Raw genomic sequence first — 16,112 nt, forward strand, 5'->3', positions numbered from 1 at the left:
CTAACAGTAATTTGGTTTATGAAATATGTTGTAAGTTAGCAAATTATAAAAGTTTATGAAACCATTTTATGCATCCACCTTGGGAATACCCCATCTACGAGTGCACACACCTTATTGAAAACAACATTAATTACACTAAAATCTTTAATTAATGGCCTAATTAATTAGTGATGTATGTCATTTTGTGCATAAAAATATGTAAACAGGAGTGTGCTGAAAAGTAATGCGTTAGAGTTTTTTATTCTGTTCTCAATATTGGCTGAGTTATTACATGTCATGCATATTACTTGGTTGACTTTCCCACTTTGTTGACACAAGTTGCAACCGTCTGCTGCTAGAGGACTCTGAATTGTAGTGTGTAACATGGCAGTGTGTAATGTAACCATGGCAGCCCATGAGAAACAGTGTGCTTTAATCGATTTTCTAACCATGGCAAATGTGCCTCCAATTGATATCCATAGAAGAATGAAAGCAGTGTATAGTGATGACTGTATCAACATCAGAAATGTGCAACATTGGGTTGCTTGTGCTTGTAATGAAGGAAATGGTTGTGCTAACCTCAAATGTCTGTGACAGAGGTTGGAGTGCTTCCAGAACTTACGAAAGACCTGTCAAACATTCTTCTGTGATGGTATCACAAACTGGTATCTCATTGAGATAAATGTGTTTGTCACCAGGTTGACTATGTTTAAAAATAAGTATGTAGACGTGTAGAATAAAGATGTATAATTTTAATAAAGTTAGTTTTATTTAAGAAGCTTTGAGAGTTTTCGCTTAAAAAAATTTGGAGGCATTACCTGTCAACATGCCATTGTATAATGACTAAGCACAGAAGTATAATCTGCAATGGAAAATGTAGTTGGGCACCAACTTTAATGGTGATTTTCTTGTAAGTTAATTGATTTCAGACAAAAAACCGACGGCTGCAGCTACCGAGCCTCAGCAACCTCAATGAACTGCAGGAAAGGATGGCAGCTCACTGATTATGCTGGATTCTCAAATCACGGATCCTTTTGTCCTTTCTATCAGTAATGTTTCCAGGAGGGATGATCCACAGCTGACCATCTTGTTAGATGGGAAACTGCAATCCGATAGGCTTTTTACTGAACACCAACACCTCATTGCAGTTTTCCTGATCTGCATAAACCATACATCACCATTTGGTGACATTACATTTCACTTGCACTCCATGACTGGGGCTTTTGAGGCTTCCTACTGATTTTTATTCATCAGTTGTTATCCCAACGCTTGTTTTGGCTTGGAGTTGGCACATCACTATGTTCCCATTGGTCCAAGAGAATGACATCTCACAGGGCTCCATACTGAGTGTTACACTCTTCCTTATCGCCATCAATGGGCTACTGGTCTCCGTTGGGCCACTTGTCACTCCTGTGCTGTATGTCAATGGTCTTTGCATAATTTTTTTTTAAAATAGCTTCTGCTCTGTAGCCTTGACTGAATGCTAGCTTCAAGGTGCCATTTGAAGGGCCTCTGCTTAGATACTTTTCCACAGTTTCCAGTTCTCTCCTGCATTTGTGTCACTGTACCATGGTCCATCCTGACCCAGAACTGTAATTGGGTACCCATCACTTCGATGGCGTTGAGTAGCCCTGACTTTTGGGACTCTTTAATAAAAAGTGCCCCATACTCGTCAGCGAAAGACTAGTTGCGTGCAGAAACTAAATGCTCTCCATGCTCTTGCCCATACCACTTTGGGAACAGATTGCGCTATTCTCCTCCATATTTACTGGGCCCTGTTATTGTCCCAGTTGGACTATCAGTTGTCAGGTTTATGGCTTGGCGGCACCTTCACCTTTGAAACTGTTTGACTTAGCCCATCCTTGTGGTGTAAGACTTGTGACAAGTGCCTTCTGGTCAGTACAATTTTTATGTCTGTAGGTTGGACACTAGTCTTTATTGCATGCAGTGATTGATGATTCCTCAATCAGTTTGACAATTAATATTTATTGCAGTCTCACTACCGAAAAATAATGCTCCACGAAAGAAAATGACACCAGAAACGATATTCTCTATCAATATGAATGTTGCAACACCAAGAGTTCACCTTGATCTGGATCATAATGCAGGCTGTGACATAGCTCACACCATTGCACTGGGTCCCAGCGGGAAAGTTGATGGCTTTTGGATGGTGTAGCGGATCAGTGTAGACTTGGCTCCGCTCCAACAGATGGGACACCATAGGCAAATGCCATGAGTGGTGCGAAGTGAAATTGCGACTGCAACTTACTACTGCAGCATGCACCATGGCTTAAGTATGCTGTGGCAGAGGAACATCTGTGGACTTTTGAGGATCACGTGACCCGCGGATGTAAGATAGTCTATGATAACTGCGCTGCCACTGTTGCTGCATGCACTGCCTGTGTGCGATGGTAGTGGTCCCTGTTCAGCAGTGGTGAATCTGCATATTACCGCTGCACGCTTTACTCCTTTGTGTCGTGGTCATAGTGATGTACCCAGCACTCATCTATGGTGATTAAGCACCTAAGGAAGCAATTTGATTTGACCTGACACAGTTGCAATACTGTTGCTTCTGCCTCTGTTTAGCAGGCTTTTTGAATGGGTGTGAGCAGGTGCAGGACCCGGGTGACAGAGGCATTTATCATGATTAGAATGTCATGCAAGATATTGAAAACTGATCCATGGCTGCTTTCACTTTTTTCACTATTGCCTCAGTTGTGATGTGCCGGTCTTCAAGCACAGAGGCCTCTCATCTTGTGATTCCCAATGATTCACAGAAAGATCGTCTGCCACATTGCTCTTCGTCATTCAGACTTGTTTGACCACATTGGAAACATCTGTACGGTGTAACTTGTTTGACATATGCTGATGCTTTGTTGCCATACATTTCCAACAACTCAGCATGGATTGTTCCAGCACTGTTCTTCTTGAAATGCAGAAAACAAATTACCACAGGATACTAAACTTCATGAATATGCTCTGCCACCTTGTTCTGTTTCCTCTAGCAGAATGCTATGGTACTGTGGTGTGGCGATTTCATTGTGTCCTGGAACTGCATATGTGTTCCTGCAAACTAACAAAAAAGCAGTTATGTATCAACAAAAACAATCAATTTTTGAAAATATAATAATTGGATAGTTAAAAAAAAGTTTTCATCCTGTCTGGTAAGTCGCCCCTGACCTGAGGTGCTGAGTGTCTTTTCCAAACTCTACACCTTTTCCTAAGCCTCAGCAGTCCTTTTCGTCCATCTCTCTACCCTGCCCTTCAACCCTTCTGCCAGGAGGAGGAGCCACTGACTCAAGAAGCATGCATACATAATACCTTTTATATGTGTGTTCTGCCACTGCTTTATCTATCTAATTACCTTAAAAAATCACTTTGTATCTTTATTTTTTTGAATTCATTATCAAAACATTATGACTACCCCTCATACAATGTGGTTACTTTCACACACGATTCTGCCTTTGGTGGGCAGGAAGTACCAGCCATACAGGTAGAATAAGAGATTGCAGGCTGATGTATAGGGGCAGGTCTTGCACCTGGACTGTCTGTAGTGGACGGAGTGTTGAGACCAGGAGAGGCATAAGGACAGATGATATCTCATTTGTTTAGTGGGTGGCAAAATACTGTTTTTGGAGGGGAATGGGGATATTATTTAGTCCTTTCAGATAGTGACTAGAAATAGTCAAAGTCCTGGTAAAGAAAGCTGTAAAGGTATTCTTTTCCTGGGAGATACTTATTGTGGGGGTAGGGCATGGGATGTCCATTTCTGGATGAGGTTAGTGTGTTAATTTCTGTTTTGTTGAGACTGGTAGGAAGACTGCTAATCAATTAAATTGTGCCATACACAGCCTGCTGAATGAGAAGGATTTTACGTGGATTGTTTGAAAGATGGCAAAGTTGATTTGTTGATTAGTAGGTCTCATGTGAAAGGAGCTTCTCGTGGAGCTGTCAGTGAGGTAGAGGTTGATATCCAGAAATTTGTTTCCATGAGCCAAGGTGGATCATGTGAAATGAAAGGGGCAAAGATCACATCGATTGGGAGTAGTCTCATCAGCTGGGTCCTGATCGTAAAAATATCAATGAATCCAAATCAAGTTTGTACGCAGTTTGTAGTTTATAGGATTTCAACATGGGAGACACCAGCGTGAATAGCTAGAGTCAATACAAATGATTTTAAAATATGGAGAGATCTGTTGTACTGCTCGTCATTGTCGTTTTTATCTATAAAACTCTTTAATTCCAATGCAATCGATCTTTGAAGGTTAACCTGTCTAAAGACTATGGAATTGCAAATTCCTGGAGAAGCAGTACCATGTAACAGGCAATTATGATATGCAGATTTACTTCAGTCATAAATGAGATATTAATTGGGAAAAACTAAAAATTTGCTTGTAACAATATATGTTAACCTGTGCAATAATTGCAGAGTTATAGTATCCAAAATAGAAGTTGCTATGTTATATATTCTTCCCTTATTTGTCATTGAAGTGTAGATGTGGAATTTCAGTGAAGTGGTTAAAACATGAAGTAGTGAGACAACTTGTTACAAAGATCTGGATAGTGTGATTACTATGGCTTTCTATACTGAACTACTGCAGTACAGACACACCAAAGATGATGTAGCATGCATGTTCATGTCTGTGTGCATACTATTTCATTCTGTTGTATTTTTTATCACTTAACTCCACTTCTGCAATTTGATGATGAATAGGAGAGAAATGTAGGACAACACAGTAATTACTTCTATGGGAAGTATGACTCTGTACATACAGCATATTTTAACATATATTGTTTCAAACAAATTTTTATCTCTATTTCCCAAACAATATCTCATTTATGACTCTTGCAAATTTGATGGCTATAATTGTCTGTTACTCAATATCTTTTTATTTATTTATTTTCTTCAGTGCCTTAGCCTTCTGCATTTGTTAAATTTTTTAACATTCAGAGAGAGATTGTACACACATACAGTTTTGCTGGTAAACGACCTTGATGGCTGGTAGAAAAAGACACATCTTAATATTTTGAAATCATATTTACTTGATTTTAGCTATTTGATCTAGTGAGATGCTAGAAGGGATTATTTAAGATGGCTCGTAAACAAGTTGGAGATAGTGCCCATTACATTGCAGTCTGTGATAACTATAATTGTCAGCGAGGATACAATTGGTTAACGTTACAAGAAAGGAGATTGTGTATGTGAAGTGAAGTCAGCTGAGTTCCAAGAGATGTAATATTTAATGATGATAATACCATGTGCATTGGGAAATGTTGATCTATAGAGCTGTGGCATCAACGGTGACAAGCACATCATTATTTCATATACTGTCTAGGGTTTTTGAAGGAAGTTTTGTGACGTAGCTACAAGACGGTATGCTGTAGGCAGTTGTTGAAGGTGTGGACATAGAAACTGAAGATTCATTCAGTAAGGGCAAAGTAACCAGGGACAATAAGATGCCTTTCATCTGCAACCGTATGCATATTCCGCAAGCCACTGTATGGTGCATATTGCAGGGTGCCCTGTACCATTACTGATCATTTCCTTTGCTATTCCACTCGCAAATATAGGTAGAGAAAAATGGTTGTCTATATGCTTTCATATGAGCCCTAATCTCTCTGATCGTATCTTCATGGTCCTTACGCAAATTGTACATTGGTGGCAGTAGAATCATTCTGCAGTGAGCCTCAAATGCTTGTTCTCTAAATTTTCTCGTGGATGCTCCTCAGAAAGAACATAACCTTATCTCCAGTGATTTCCATTTGAGTTCCTGAAGCATCTCCATAATACGTGCATGTTGTTTGAGCCTCCCATAACAAATCTAGTAGCCCACCTCTGTGTTGCTTTGATGTCATTCTTTAATCTGGCGTGGTGTGGGTCGCAAACACTTTAACGGTACTCAACAATGGTAGCACTGTGGCTTCCTTTACAGATGAACCACACTTTCCTAAAATTTTCCCCTGTAAACTGAAGTCGACCAATTGCCATTCCTACTACTGTTCTCACTTACGTGTTCCATTTCATATTGCTTTGCAACATTACACCTAGGTATTTAATTGACATGATGGTGTCTCGAACATTACGGGTTTGTTTTTCCTACTCATTTGCATTAACTTGTAATTTTCTACATTTAGAGCTAGCTGCCATACATCACACCAACCAGAAACTTTGTCTAGGTTATCACGTTATCCTCCTCCTATCACTCAACACCACCACCTTCCCATACACCGCAGCATCATCAGCAAACAGCCACTGACTGCTGCTTACCCAGTCCACCATATAATTTACGTATATGACAATAACAGCAGCTCTGTCACGCTTCCCTGGGGACACGTGACAATACCCTTGCCTCTGATGAACACTCACTGTCAAGGACAAAATACTGGGTTCTGTTGGTTACTGGTTTTCTGAGTTTTAGGAATTGTGTAGAATTTTTGTGCTCAAGGTGTGAGGAGCTAGACAGACTTCAGTGTGTAGTTTTGGAAAGAGATTTGAGAAGAGACTGAAGCTCATGGTAAGACTTCTGAAATTGAGTCACTCCAGCAGGGCATTTAAGTGGTGCATTGGAGAGCTGCTGGGGGTCCTACACAAGATCACTGTGGTTCACAATAACAGTGATGGAGTTACTGTGTACACAGAGAGATGGTTAGTACTAGATGAGTGGGGTGCAGAAGAATGAGTAGCAACAAAGAATAGTTCTCAAAATAATACCTCTCCTACCCATCCCAAAATGACTTTGGCCACCTATAGTCTCCTTATCTTTCCTTGGGCCACTCTTGCACATAATCCCCCCTCCATCCTCCCCCCCTCCCCCTTTCTACTTCCGTCATATGTCTCGTATCCCTGTGGAAAACTAACTTGCAACATCTATCGCATACATTCTCCAATCATCTCCTGTTTTAGCCCAGCTGCAAGCATTCCATACACCATAAAGTGTGGAGCTCACTTGAAAGTGGCAACATCATGTACTGCACTGCACAGCTATCTGTGTAGGTACAACTATGAGCAAATTATCTACCTGGATTAACATTACTCAAGATTACACATTTGTGGAGCATACTGCACAACATAACAGATTTGACTTAAACAGCCACTCCAGTACTGATGCTGTATTAATTCTAATCTCAGCACCAACTTCTATGAATTAGGCAGGTGAACACACTTCTTGCAAAAGATCCATTATTCCCACAACACATCCTGGATGTCTCAGGTAGTCTGCCATGCACTTGTCCCAACCCCCTCTCCTGTTTTCAACCCATTCCATTGACCTGCTCCCAAACCAACGTATCAGTGCACTTCTTACTCCACCCTAAATTCCCTACCCGCCCTTTGGTTCATGCTGCATTGGATAATCCACCTTTCTGCTCCATTCACCATTCCACATCTCTTCCATTTCATTCACCTCAGTCAGGATCACTTCTTGCCCCAGTCAGATGACAGTGTTTTCTTAGGAAACAACGCTGTACATTTGGGAGAAGGGGGGGAGATCGTGAAGCAATGTTTGAGCCTTCCTAAACGGCTGATGCCTGTCCACAACTAAGTACATCTTCTATATTCTAGTTTAAATTTATCCTTATATATGTATAACAGTAAATCCTGGCTTGCCTGTCAGTGCATACTGGATTTTGTTTTGTTATTTAACTGTTGAACAGTATATTTCACAGTAAGTTTTTAGAACCAGTATTGTATTCTTTGGTGCAGGTGTTTGAAGAGTGCTGATAGGTGCATGTAGAATATCCTAATCCCACAATTATAAGCATTGCAGAAAATATGTAATCTTGAAGCATTTCAATTATAATATGTGCAGGGAGTAAACTTCCAGTGTGAATCAGTGTGATACTTAGGATCATACTGTGTAGAATGCATAGTTATTGAAATACCTTAAGTTTTTAATAATTTGTGTTACTGTTGACGTTAAAATCACAATTTTTCTTCTGTGAAATGATCTCAGCGTGATGGATTCTTGCAAAGTGCAGAATCAAGTTTGCCATATTTGTTACCACAGGAGTAAAACCTTCATACTAAAAACAATTGTTAAAACTTCTATGTCTCATAAGATTTCTGACATTTACTTGATTTCCACCTGGGTTTGACATCAGACTAGCGCTTGTAGGAGATTCCACAGGTTAGGCTTGTAACCCAAAGTTCTTGTACTTTAGTTCACAAAATAGATGTAGTTACAGTTATTCAGAGGTATTATGAAGAAAATGGAGGCCTAACTGTCTGTGAATGTCTGTATCCAATGACTGACTAAAAGCTTTCATTGTGAGCACATCACATATGGTGATGGGTAAATAGGATTATTTTAGTTGTATGTTTTCATGAAGATGAAAACTCAGATGTATCCATTTATGAGAAACTTGTCAATTTTACCTGTTGTTGCTCGATAATTATTCAGTAATCTGGTAAAAGGGGACCATGTATTTTGACACGACCTGAGACCTTAGATCCGAACATTATTTACTGCATTAGGTATGTGGAAGGTTATAGTGTCAGAATGCGTAACGTGTGTTAAAAAATTCTGGACTAACATTTATTTTAGGTATATTGTAAAATTGTAGAGCTATGTTCTATTTTTGTTACTACTTCAACAGAATCTGCACTTCATGTGCATACTATTTTCTGTTGTTTCAGGTGCTGCCTATAGTGAAAATTTTTTTTACCAGTCTTAAATCCCTTGCATTCTGATATCATACAAAACCTTTTTTGCACTTTAAAGATAGACCACAACTCTCAAACAACTAGGCAATGTGCTTTACCTTGAATTGATTCCATATTTGAGCAACTCTGAATGCAAAGAGAGAGCATTTCTGGTGTAAATTTTAGGTGCTATGTAATGTAGAAAGACAGACAAGAAGATGATACAGGCTTCTGAGATTATTCAAAGATGTGGACACTTTACTATAAACATTACATATTTTATGTTATCATTTACTTATCACATCAAAACAACTTGTAATACAGGTAACAGAAAAAATTGTGCATTAAAGAGTGATATAATTTACAGATACCTTTAAGAGCACAGAGACAGTCAAAGAAGAAGATCTGGATACAGTGGCTCCACATGTTGGCAGTGCGTGGAGGAGAGTTGGCAGACTGCTGAAGTTCAGTGATGGTGAAATAGATCAGTTCAAGATAGATTATAAAACTGAAAGTGGCATGAAAGAGGTAAATAGTCCATAAATGTAAGCTTATCTTAAGTCATTTTTTATGGTATAGATGAACACATTTGCATGAAATGAAAATGTCGGCTTGGTTGCCAAGACAGACAGTATAGTGGGAAATAAGAGCAACCCCACTGAAATGTGAAAGTTATGAAGAAATTTTGTTTTGCTGTTGAGGAGGTCATTTATTGTCTCATGAATAGATAGCCAAATAAGGTGTTACCCATTTCCAAAACCTTCAGCCATGGCTAATTCACTCTTAATAATATTACATTTCATTGCAGATGTTATCAATTTAATGTGGTTAAGCAGTAAATCTTTTCTCAGAAGTTACCTTTTTTATAGCAGAGTCCTCAAGTTTAATCTGTGCTAGCCAGTCGGTAATTGAACACTCTCTGCCAGGAAAGTAGACTGTGATAAGATTTATATCACAAGTACATTTTGTTAGCCAGTCTGAGGTGTACTTTCAGAAAAGTTTACTAACTATAGCATCCAGTGTGAATCAAAATCCAGTGAGAGAGGCACAATTGTTGATGACCCATCCATTAATTCACATCATTTGTGAGATTTTAGACAAATTTAAGACACCACCTTAAAAATGTGGTACAATGTAAATATGTTACAGATACATAACTTCATCTCTCAGATACATTTTCATTGTGATCAGCCATCTGAGCATTTTGCTGAATTAGCAAACTTTGTTAGAAGCCACAGCCTATGCCACTTGGATTCCATGTGAAAACTAATGTGCAAAAATCATGAATTACTGAATTGAAAATATTCCATTTATATCCCCACTGGATTTCATAGCTTTGGAAGAGTGTAATGTTACTGTTATCGTCTTTTGCATGCCCCGGCCTCCTTTTCCCATCCCCTAAATATAAGAAAGTTATTTATCTTTATAAAATTGTTGCCCCAGTGACTGGATATTCAGTTCTAAAGACAAACTTAAGTTTCTTGTATGTCAATATGTACATATGTGTACGTAATTTAATTTTATGATATGTCTGTATTAGCCATACGCTAAATAAATATTGCCCCAGTGAAGTCCAGGTCATCTTTTTCCAACTGCATCATTTCTGTGCTATGAGTGACTCATATTCCTGCCTCACGGTAACCCTCGATGTTCAGTCCTTTTGAACACTGTTCCTTCTTGTTTTATTCTCAGCAACTGCAATGGCAAATAATCTTAGGCATGTGTAGTTTTCTGGCGTCTTATTTATTGTGGGAATATCAACTTGATATCTCCAATGTCAGTTTTCCTTTCAGGCTTTTTCTTCCAAATATTCAGTTTTGCCAAGAAGTAAAAGTTGCACTGCCACTACATGACAGCTTTTAACCTATTGAATATATGTGTGCACAGTGGATTTAACAGAATCCATCATGTTAGCGGAAACTCTTGGCCTGGATACAAAAATTGGCTTTGAGGGATGTGCGCACACCTTTCTTATGTACAATATATTCCTCCTCCTCCTCCCCCTCCCCCGCCCCTCTCCGCCGCCACCACCACCACCAACAACAACAAATTTTTGAATACTTCTCTATAACACAAAATTTCATCTCTTGTCTTCCAGGTTGTATATCAGATGTTACTTGCTTGGAAAAGAGAAATGAGTAATAATGCAACGCGCGGCATTCTGTGCAGAACTTTGTGGTCTGCACAGGAGTATGATGCAGCAGAAAAACTAGTTCTGGATAGAAATTGAAAGTATCCTGCACCGTTCCAAAGGCTGAGAAGAAGAGTATGTGTGTGAATGAATGTGGAAGAAGATGCATATTTTTATTGTCTACTTTTATGTGTGGTGTATGTGTCTGTACAGTCACTTTAATTTTTGTATTAAATATAGTTAATTTGATACTGTATTATAACCATAATGTTCTTCCGTCACCAAGTGCAGAAATAAAATCATCGGCAATGTAACTGAAAATTTTGCAAGTTATTTAATAAAATCAGTTAAATTTGAGGGCTCAGTAGCCTAATCAAACTAGAATTCTGAAGAAAGTTGCTATACACAGACTACTTGTCAATTTACTTGCTCACTTGGCATTGTGTTAGGCTTACGGAAGAAAAGTGGAATGCCTTTGTTGGAGATACATTATGTCGATGTAATTCGATGGACAAAATTTTCAACTTTGTTAGTTTTACTTGTGGATGTTCTTTGGCATTGAATCAGGTAATGTTAGTGAAAATTCCACTATTTCAACAGAGAACCTGCCTGTCACGATTTGGTGCTGATGCTGTCTGTTGGTGAGATATCTCAGATGCATGGTAATTTCATAGTCAGATGTGGTTTTTGCAGACACACGGGTCATAGACACATGCCAATAAAAGGTGACACAAACAGGTCATCAGGTTGGATGCTGAACCTGATACCACTAAACAGCTTCTAACTACCCTGGTCGTGTTGAGTTTGTAGGCAGTTTGGTTTTAGTACAGCCTCTGTCACCAGACCCCAGTCCTCAGTGTACCCAGTACAGTGTCACTTATCAATTTTTCAGTTGTGTGGATGTGGATGACATCTTCAATTAATTTGTCAGTTCTGTGGATGCAGACTGCTTCTTTCATATGTTCTTCCCTCAAAGATAACTCAATAGGAGACTTATTGTTTCATTAAGTTATCCGCCTGGTCCCTTCTCCAAGAGTGCTTGGTAATTGCTAATCCTGTCCAGTGGCCTTTATTTACATCTCTTGTGTCATTAAGCGTGGCACGTTTGACCCATTAAAAAACGTGCTCTGGTACAGAACATCAATAACACCGTGCTTTCTGAGAATGGGATTGTGCATAACAACATCCAGAAGGGCACAGATGCAAGGGCAGGAACCACACATTCAGTTTCACACAAAATATTGTGAAACATGCACTACATTGGAAAAGCACATTTTTATACTTCTGAATTGCAGGGTATTTAACTGAATGACATGGCTAACTAATTGCAGCCTCTATATTAGCTTCTTCATTACCAGTTCTAGTCCTTTTACAGTTTTTACTTTGGAGTTCATGTGAGTAAGTTGCCATGGTCGCGTTATTGCTGACTGTTAGACATTGTGTTCTTAAATTAGTAAATTTGAAAAGCAATGATAGTTCTTCACTTGTTTTTGGAACATTTGTTCTCATAACCTTTGATTATCAGGAGGAGGAAGAGGGGGGGGGGGGGGGGGCAAAAGTATGAACCATACTCATTTGTCTTCACACAATGACATGTGAATACTAAAGTGGAACAAAAAACAGTTTTGCTAACATTACTAAGACAGGCTAAATTCTTTTAAAAGACACTGTTTTAAACACATTTATCTACACTTAAAAGGATGTGATACAGATCTGCTGCCTTCTTGTGGGGATAAGTTGGAATGCAATAAATAACTAGCTACCTTTGTAGCCCAGAACTTACACATATTCATATAAATGCCAGCTAAATACACAGTGAGCCCCATTTCCATTAGGACAGCTTGTGTAAAATTTCAGATTACATGGCTATCTCCTGGCTAGTTGTGGTGATAAAAATCCTTGAAGTTTCAGTAACAATCATGTAGGTCAAAGTGCTAGCATCACTACAGCTGCTGTCCTTGCTGCGAATGTAGCATTACGTCCGACACTTATTGAAAAATGTCTGTGTAACAGTGAGACAACATCAAGTTCTGTGTTAAGTTTCCAGTTTGTGGGGAAGAATTCGTCAAATTCGACCTGAATAGAGAGAGGCTGGTTTCTGGTTGCTCCTCCATTACAACTGGTTGCTCTTCCACGATAATGCTCTAATCCACAAAGTGAAGATCCTGCACAAGTTTTTGGCTAGCTAAAAGATCACAGTCCAGGATTAACCACTGTATTTGTGGGATTTGGCCCCAGCCAACTTCTGGTTATTCTTCTAATTGAAGCTGGCAGTGAAAGGCCACCATTATGACACAATTAAGGACATTCAAAAAACTGTACTGCAGTACTAAATGCAGTTCCAAAGAAATGACTACAGTAACTGTTTCAAAATACTTTTGAAGCAATTTCAGCTGTGTGTTGATTCAGGGGGAGACTATTTTGGATAAATAATTATTTTGTGACTCTTATTGTTCATTGTTCATAGTCAAGTCCTAATGGAACTGAGACGCACTGTGTACATCGTACAATGTGAAGATTTCTCCCCCACGAATTACGGGCCTTGTCATGATAGGGTGGCCTGCATGCCTCATTTATACAGAGAGCTGTACTGTAGATTCCACCAGAGTGGAGGGGTATCTGTTGAGAGATGAGACAAACATGTGTTTCCTGAAGGGGGGCAGAAGCCTTTCCGGTTGATGCAGGGCCAGCAGTGTGGATGATTGACTAATCCGGCCTTGTAACATAACCAGCTTGGTACTGTGGTACTGTGAACAGTTGAAAGCAAGGGGCAACTACAGTCTTTTTTTTTCCCCAAAGGGCAAGCAACTTTTCTGTATGATTAAATGATGGTGGCATCAGTTTGTGTAAAATATTCCAGAGATAATAGTCCCCCACTCGGATCACTGGTTGGGACTACTCAGGAGGATGTCGTCACCAAGAAAAACAAAACTAACACTCCATGGGCCAGAGTGTGGAATGTTAGATTCCTTAATTGGGTAGGTAGGTTAGAAAAGTTGAAAAGGGAAATAGATAGGTTGAAGTTAAATATAGTGGATGTTGTGGCACACAACACAAATGAACACTGGCTTTTATAATCTGTTTATTGGTAGACTAAGGCACACGATGGCACAATGTTCAATGTATGAAACAGCGTCAGGAGCCCAACAACATCAAAATCATGAAGGCTGCACAATAGGTAGCAATTTATAGCATGGCATAGACTGAAGCTGGGAGGCTCACATCAGCATGGATATTGATGTGTAGACATCACTGATGTTGGTGGTGGAAGTTTTAAGTTGGCTTGCACAGCCAGTGTTGTAATCTAGTGCTGGAGGCTAATGGTAGAGCCTCTGGTGTCAATCCCCACATCATAGCTGGTGAGCCTTAGCTCAGTGCATTGAGTAACATACGTGGTTCAGTCAGTTGCACATGTGGCCGGCACAGCATATGGATCTCAAGGAGGGCAGATGGTGAAAGGTCTTGGTAACTATGGGTTTACCACAGTGGAAATTAAGAAAGTTTGTTGGCTGGGTGAACAGGACTTCTGGTCAGGTGAGGACATGGCTACAAATACAGGATCAAGTAGGGGTAACACAGGAGTAGGTCTAATAAGGAATAAGAAAACTGGAATGCAAGTAAGCTACTGTGAACAGCATAGTGAAAGCACAGCAGTACAGGTTTATATGCCAACTAACTATGCAGGTGTGGAAGAGAATGCAAAATTTTTGATGAAATAAAAGAAATTATACAGATAGTTAAGAAAGAGGTAAAGTTTGATTATGAAAGGGTTTGGAATTCGGTTATAGGAAGAGGAGGAGAAAGAAAAAAATAGTAGAGGAATGTGGCCTGGGGAAAAGGAATGAAAGAGGAAGCCACTTGGTAGAATTTTGCACCGAGCATAATTTGATCATTCCTAAAACTTGATTTAAGAACCATGAAAGATCGTTATATATGTTTAATAGATCTGGAAAATATGGAAGATTTCAGATTATATAATAAGGCAGAGATTCTGGAACCACATTTTAAACTGTAAAACATTTTCAGTGGCAGATGGGGACTCTGACCACAATTTATTGTTTACGAACTGTAGATTAAAAGTGAAGAAATTGCAAAAAGGTAGGTAATTAAGAAGATGGGACCAGGATAAGTTGAAAGAACCAGAAGTTGTTGAGTTTCAGATGGAGCATTAGGCAAAAATTGACTGAAGAGAAATGAATACTGTAGTTGACAAATGGGTAGCTTTGAGAGATGAAATAGTGAAGATGGCAGAGGATGATACAAGTAAAAAGACAAGTTCTAGTAGAAATCCTCATATATCATAAGAGAAATTGGATTTAATTTATGAAGATGAAAACATAAAAAATGAAGCACGCAAAAGGGAATACAAATGTGTAAAAGAATGAGATTGACTGCAAGTGCAATGTAGGCTAAAAAGGTGTGGCTGGAGTAAAAATGTAATGCTGTAGACTTATATAGTGGATGAACATTAATAAAACTGACAAACTGCTGGGTGGATTCCTGACTGGAAATAGAGGAAAAAAGATCCTATGAACATTTGTCCAGAAATGCATCATTGCCATGGTAAGTGGGCTGACAAATTAATTCTCTGACAACGTGTCATGTATTGCACACTGCACGATTGACACTTCAAACAGTAGAATGGTATGGTATTAATGTTGGCAACAAGCTGAGACAGTGTTGTGTGCGGCCAAGCAGATGGAAATGTTCGAGGGGCAGCATGACTGTGCCAAACCAAGTACCCTCGCAAACCCCAACCACATCACACAATATTTCAAGCTCTCTTTGGGCATTTGTGTAGACATAGGTCCTTTCAGATGGACAAATGTGCAGGGAGGTGCTGGACTGTGTGTACACAAGACTTGGAGGACCAGATTTTACAACTGCTGTAGAACCTGCTTCTCAGAATCTGGTGCACACACAGTCTGCTGTCTTCCTGTGTGTTTGTATGTCTAAAAGGACCAAAGGATGCATGATCCCACAGTCTCCCAAAAAGGTCTTGAAATGCTATGTGATGTGGTTAATATTTCTGAGGGTACTTGTCTTCGTAGAGCTGTTTTCATCTGCTTGGCCGTACACAAACATAAGCTTATTCACAACATGAATGGCAACAATGCACCTCTGAACACATTTTCGTAGGATCTTTTTTCCTCCATTTCCAGTCAGAAATCTGTCCCTGTAGTCTATCCATTTTCATTAATGTTCACCCTGTAAAAGAAAGGGGAAAGATAAAGACCATTTGCAGAAAAATTAAAGAGACCTTTTAAGAAAGCCGAAGCAGCTGTATGAATATTGAGAGCACAAATGGAAAACCAGTACCAGTACTAAGTGATGAAGGGGAAGCTGATAGGTAGGAGGAGT

At 39.3% G+C, this 16,112-nt stretch overlaps 1 protein-coding gene across 2 annotated transcripts in view; it reads left to right on the forward strand.

Annotated features, from left to right (window-relative positions):
- LOC126191414 (protein immune deficiency) overlaps positions 1-11,000 on the forward strand; it is a 59,576-nt gene extending 48,576 nt beyond the window's left edge. For both annotated transcript variants that reach the window (XM_049932284.1, XM_049932283.1), the window contains 2 exons: positions 8,988-9,148; positions 10,719-11,000. In XM_049932284.1, the coding sequence (XP_049788241.1) occupies positions 8,988-9,148; positions 10,719-10,850 (293 nt within the window). In that variant the 3' untranslated portion in view covers positions 10,851-11,000. The remainder of the gene's footprint in view (positions 1-8,987; positions 9,149-10,718) is intronic.
- Positions 11,001-16,112: the final 5,112 nt, after the last annotated feature.

Source organism: Schistocerca cancellata, chromosome 6 (assembly GCF_023864275.1).
Source record: "Schistocerca cancellata isolate TAMUIC-IGC-003103 chromosome 6, iqSchCanc2.1, whole genome shotgun sequence".
NCBI lineage: Eukaryota > Metazoa > Arthropoda > Insecta > Orthoptera > Acrididae > Schistocerca > Schistocerca cancellata.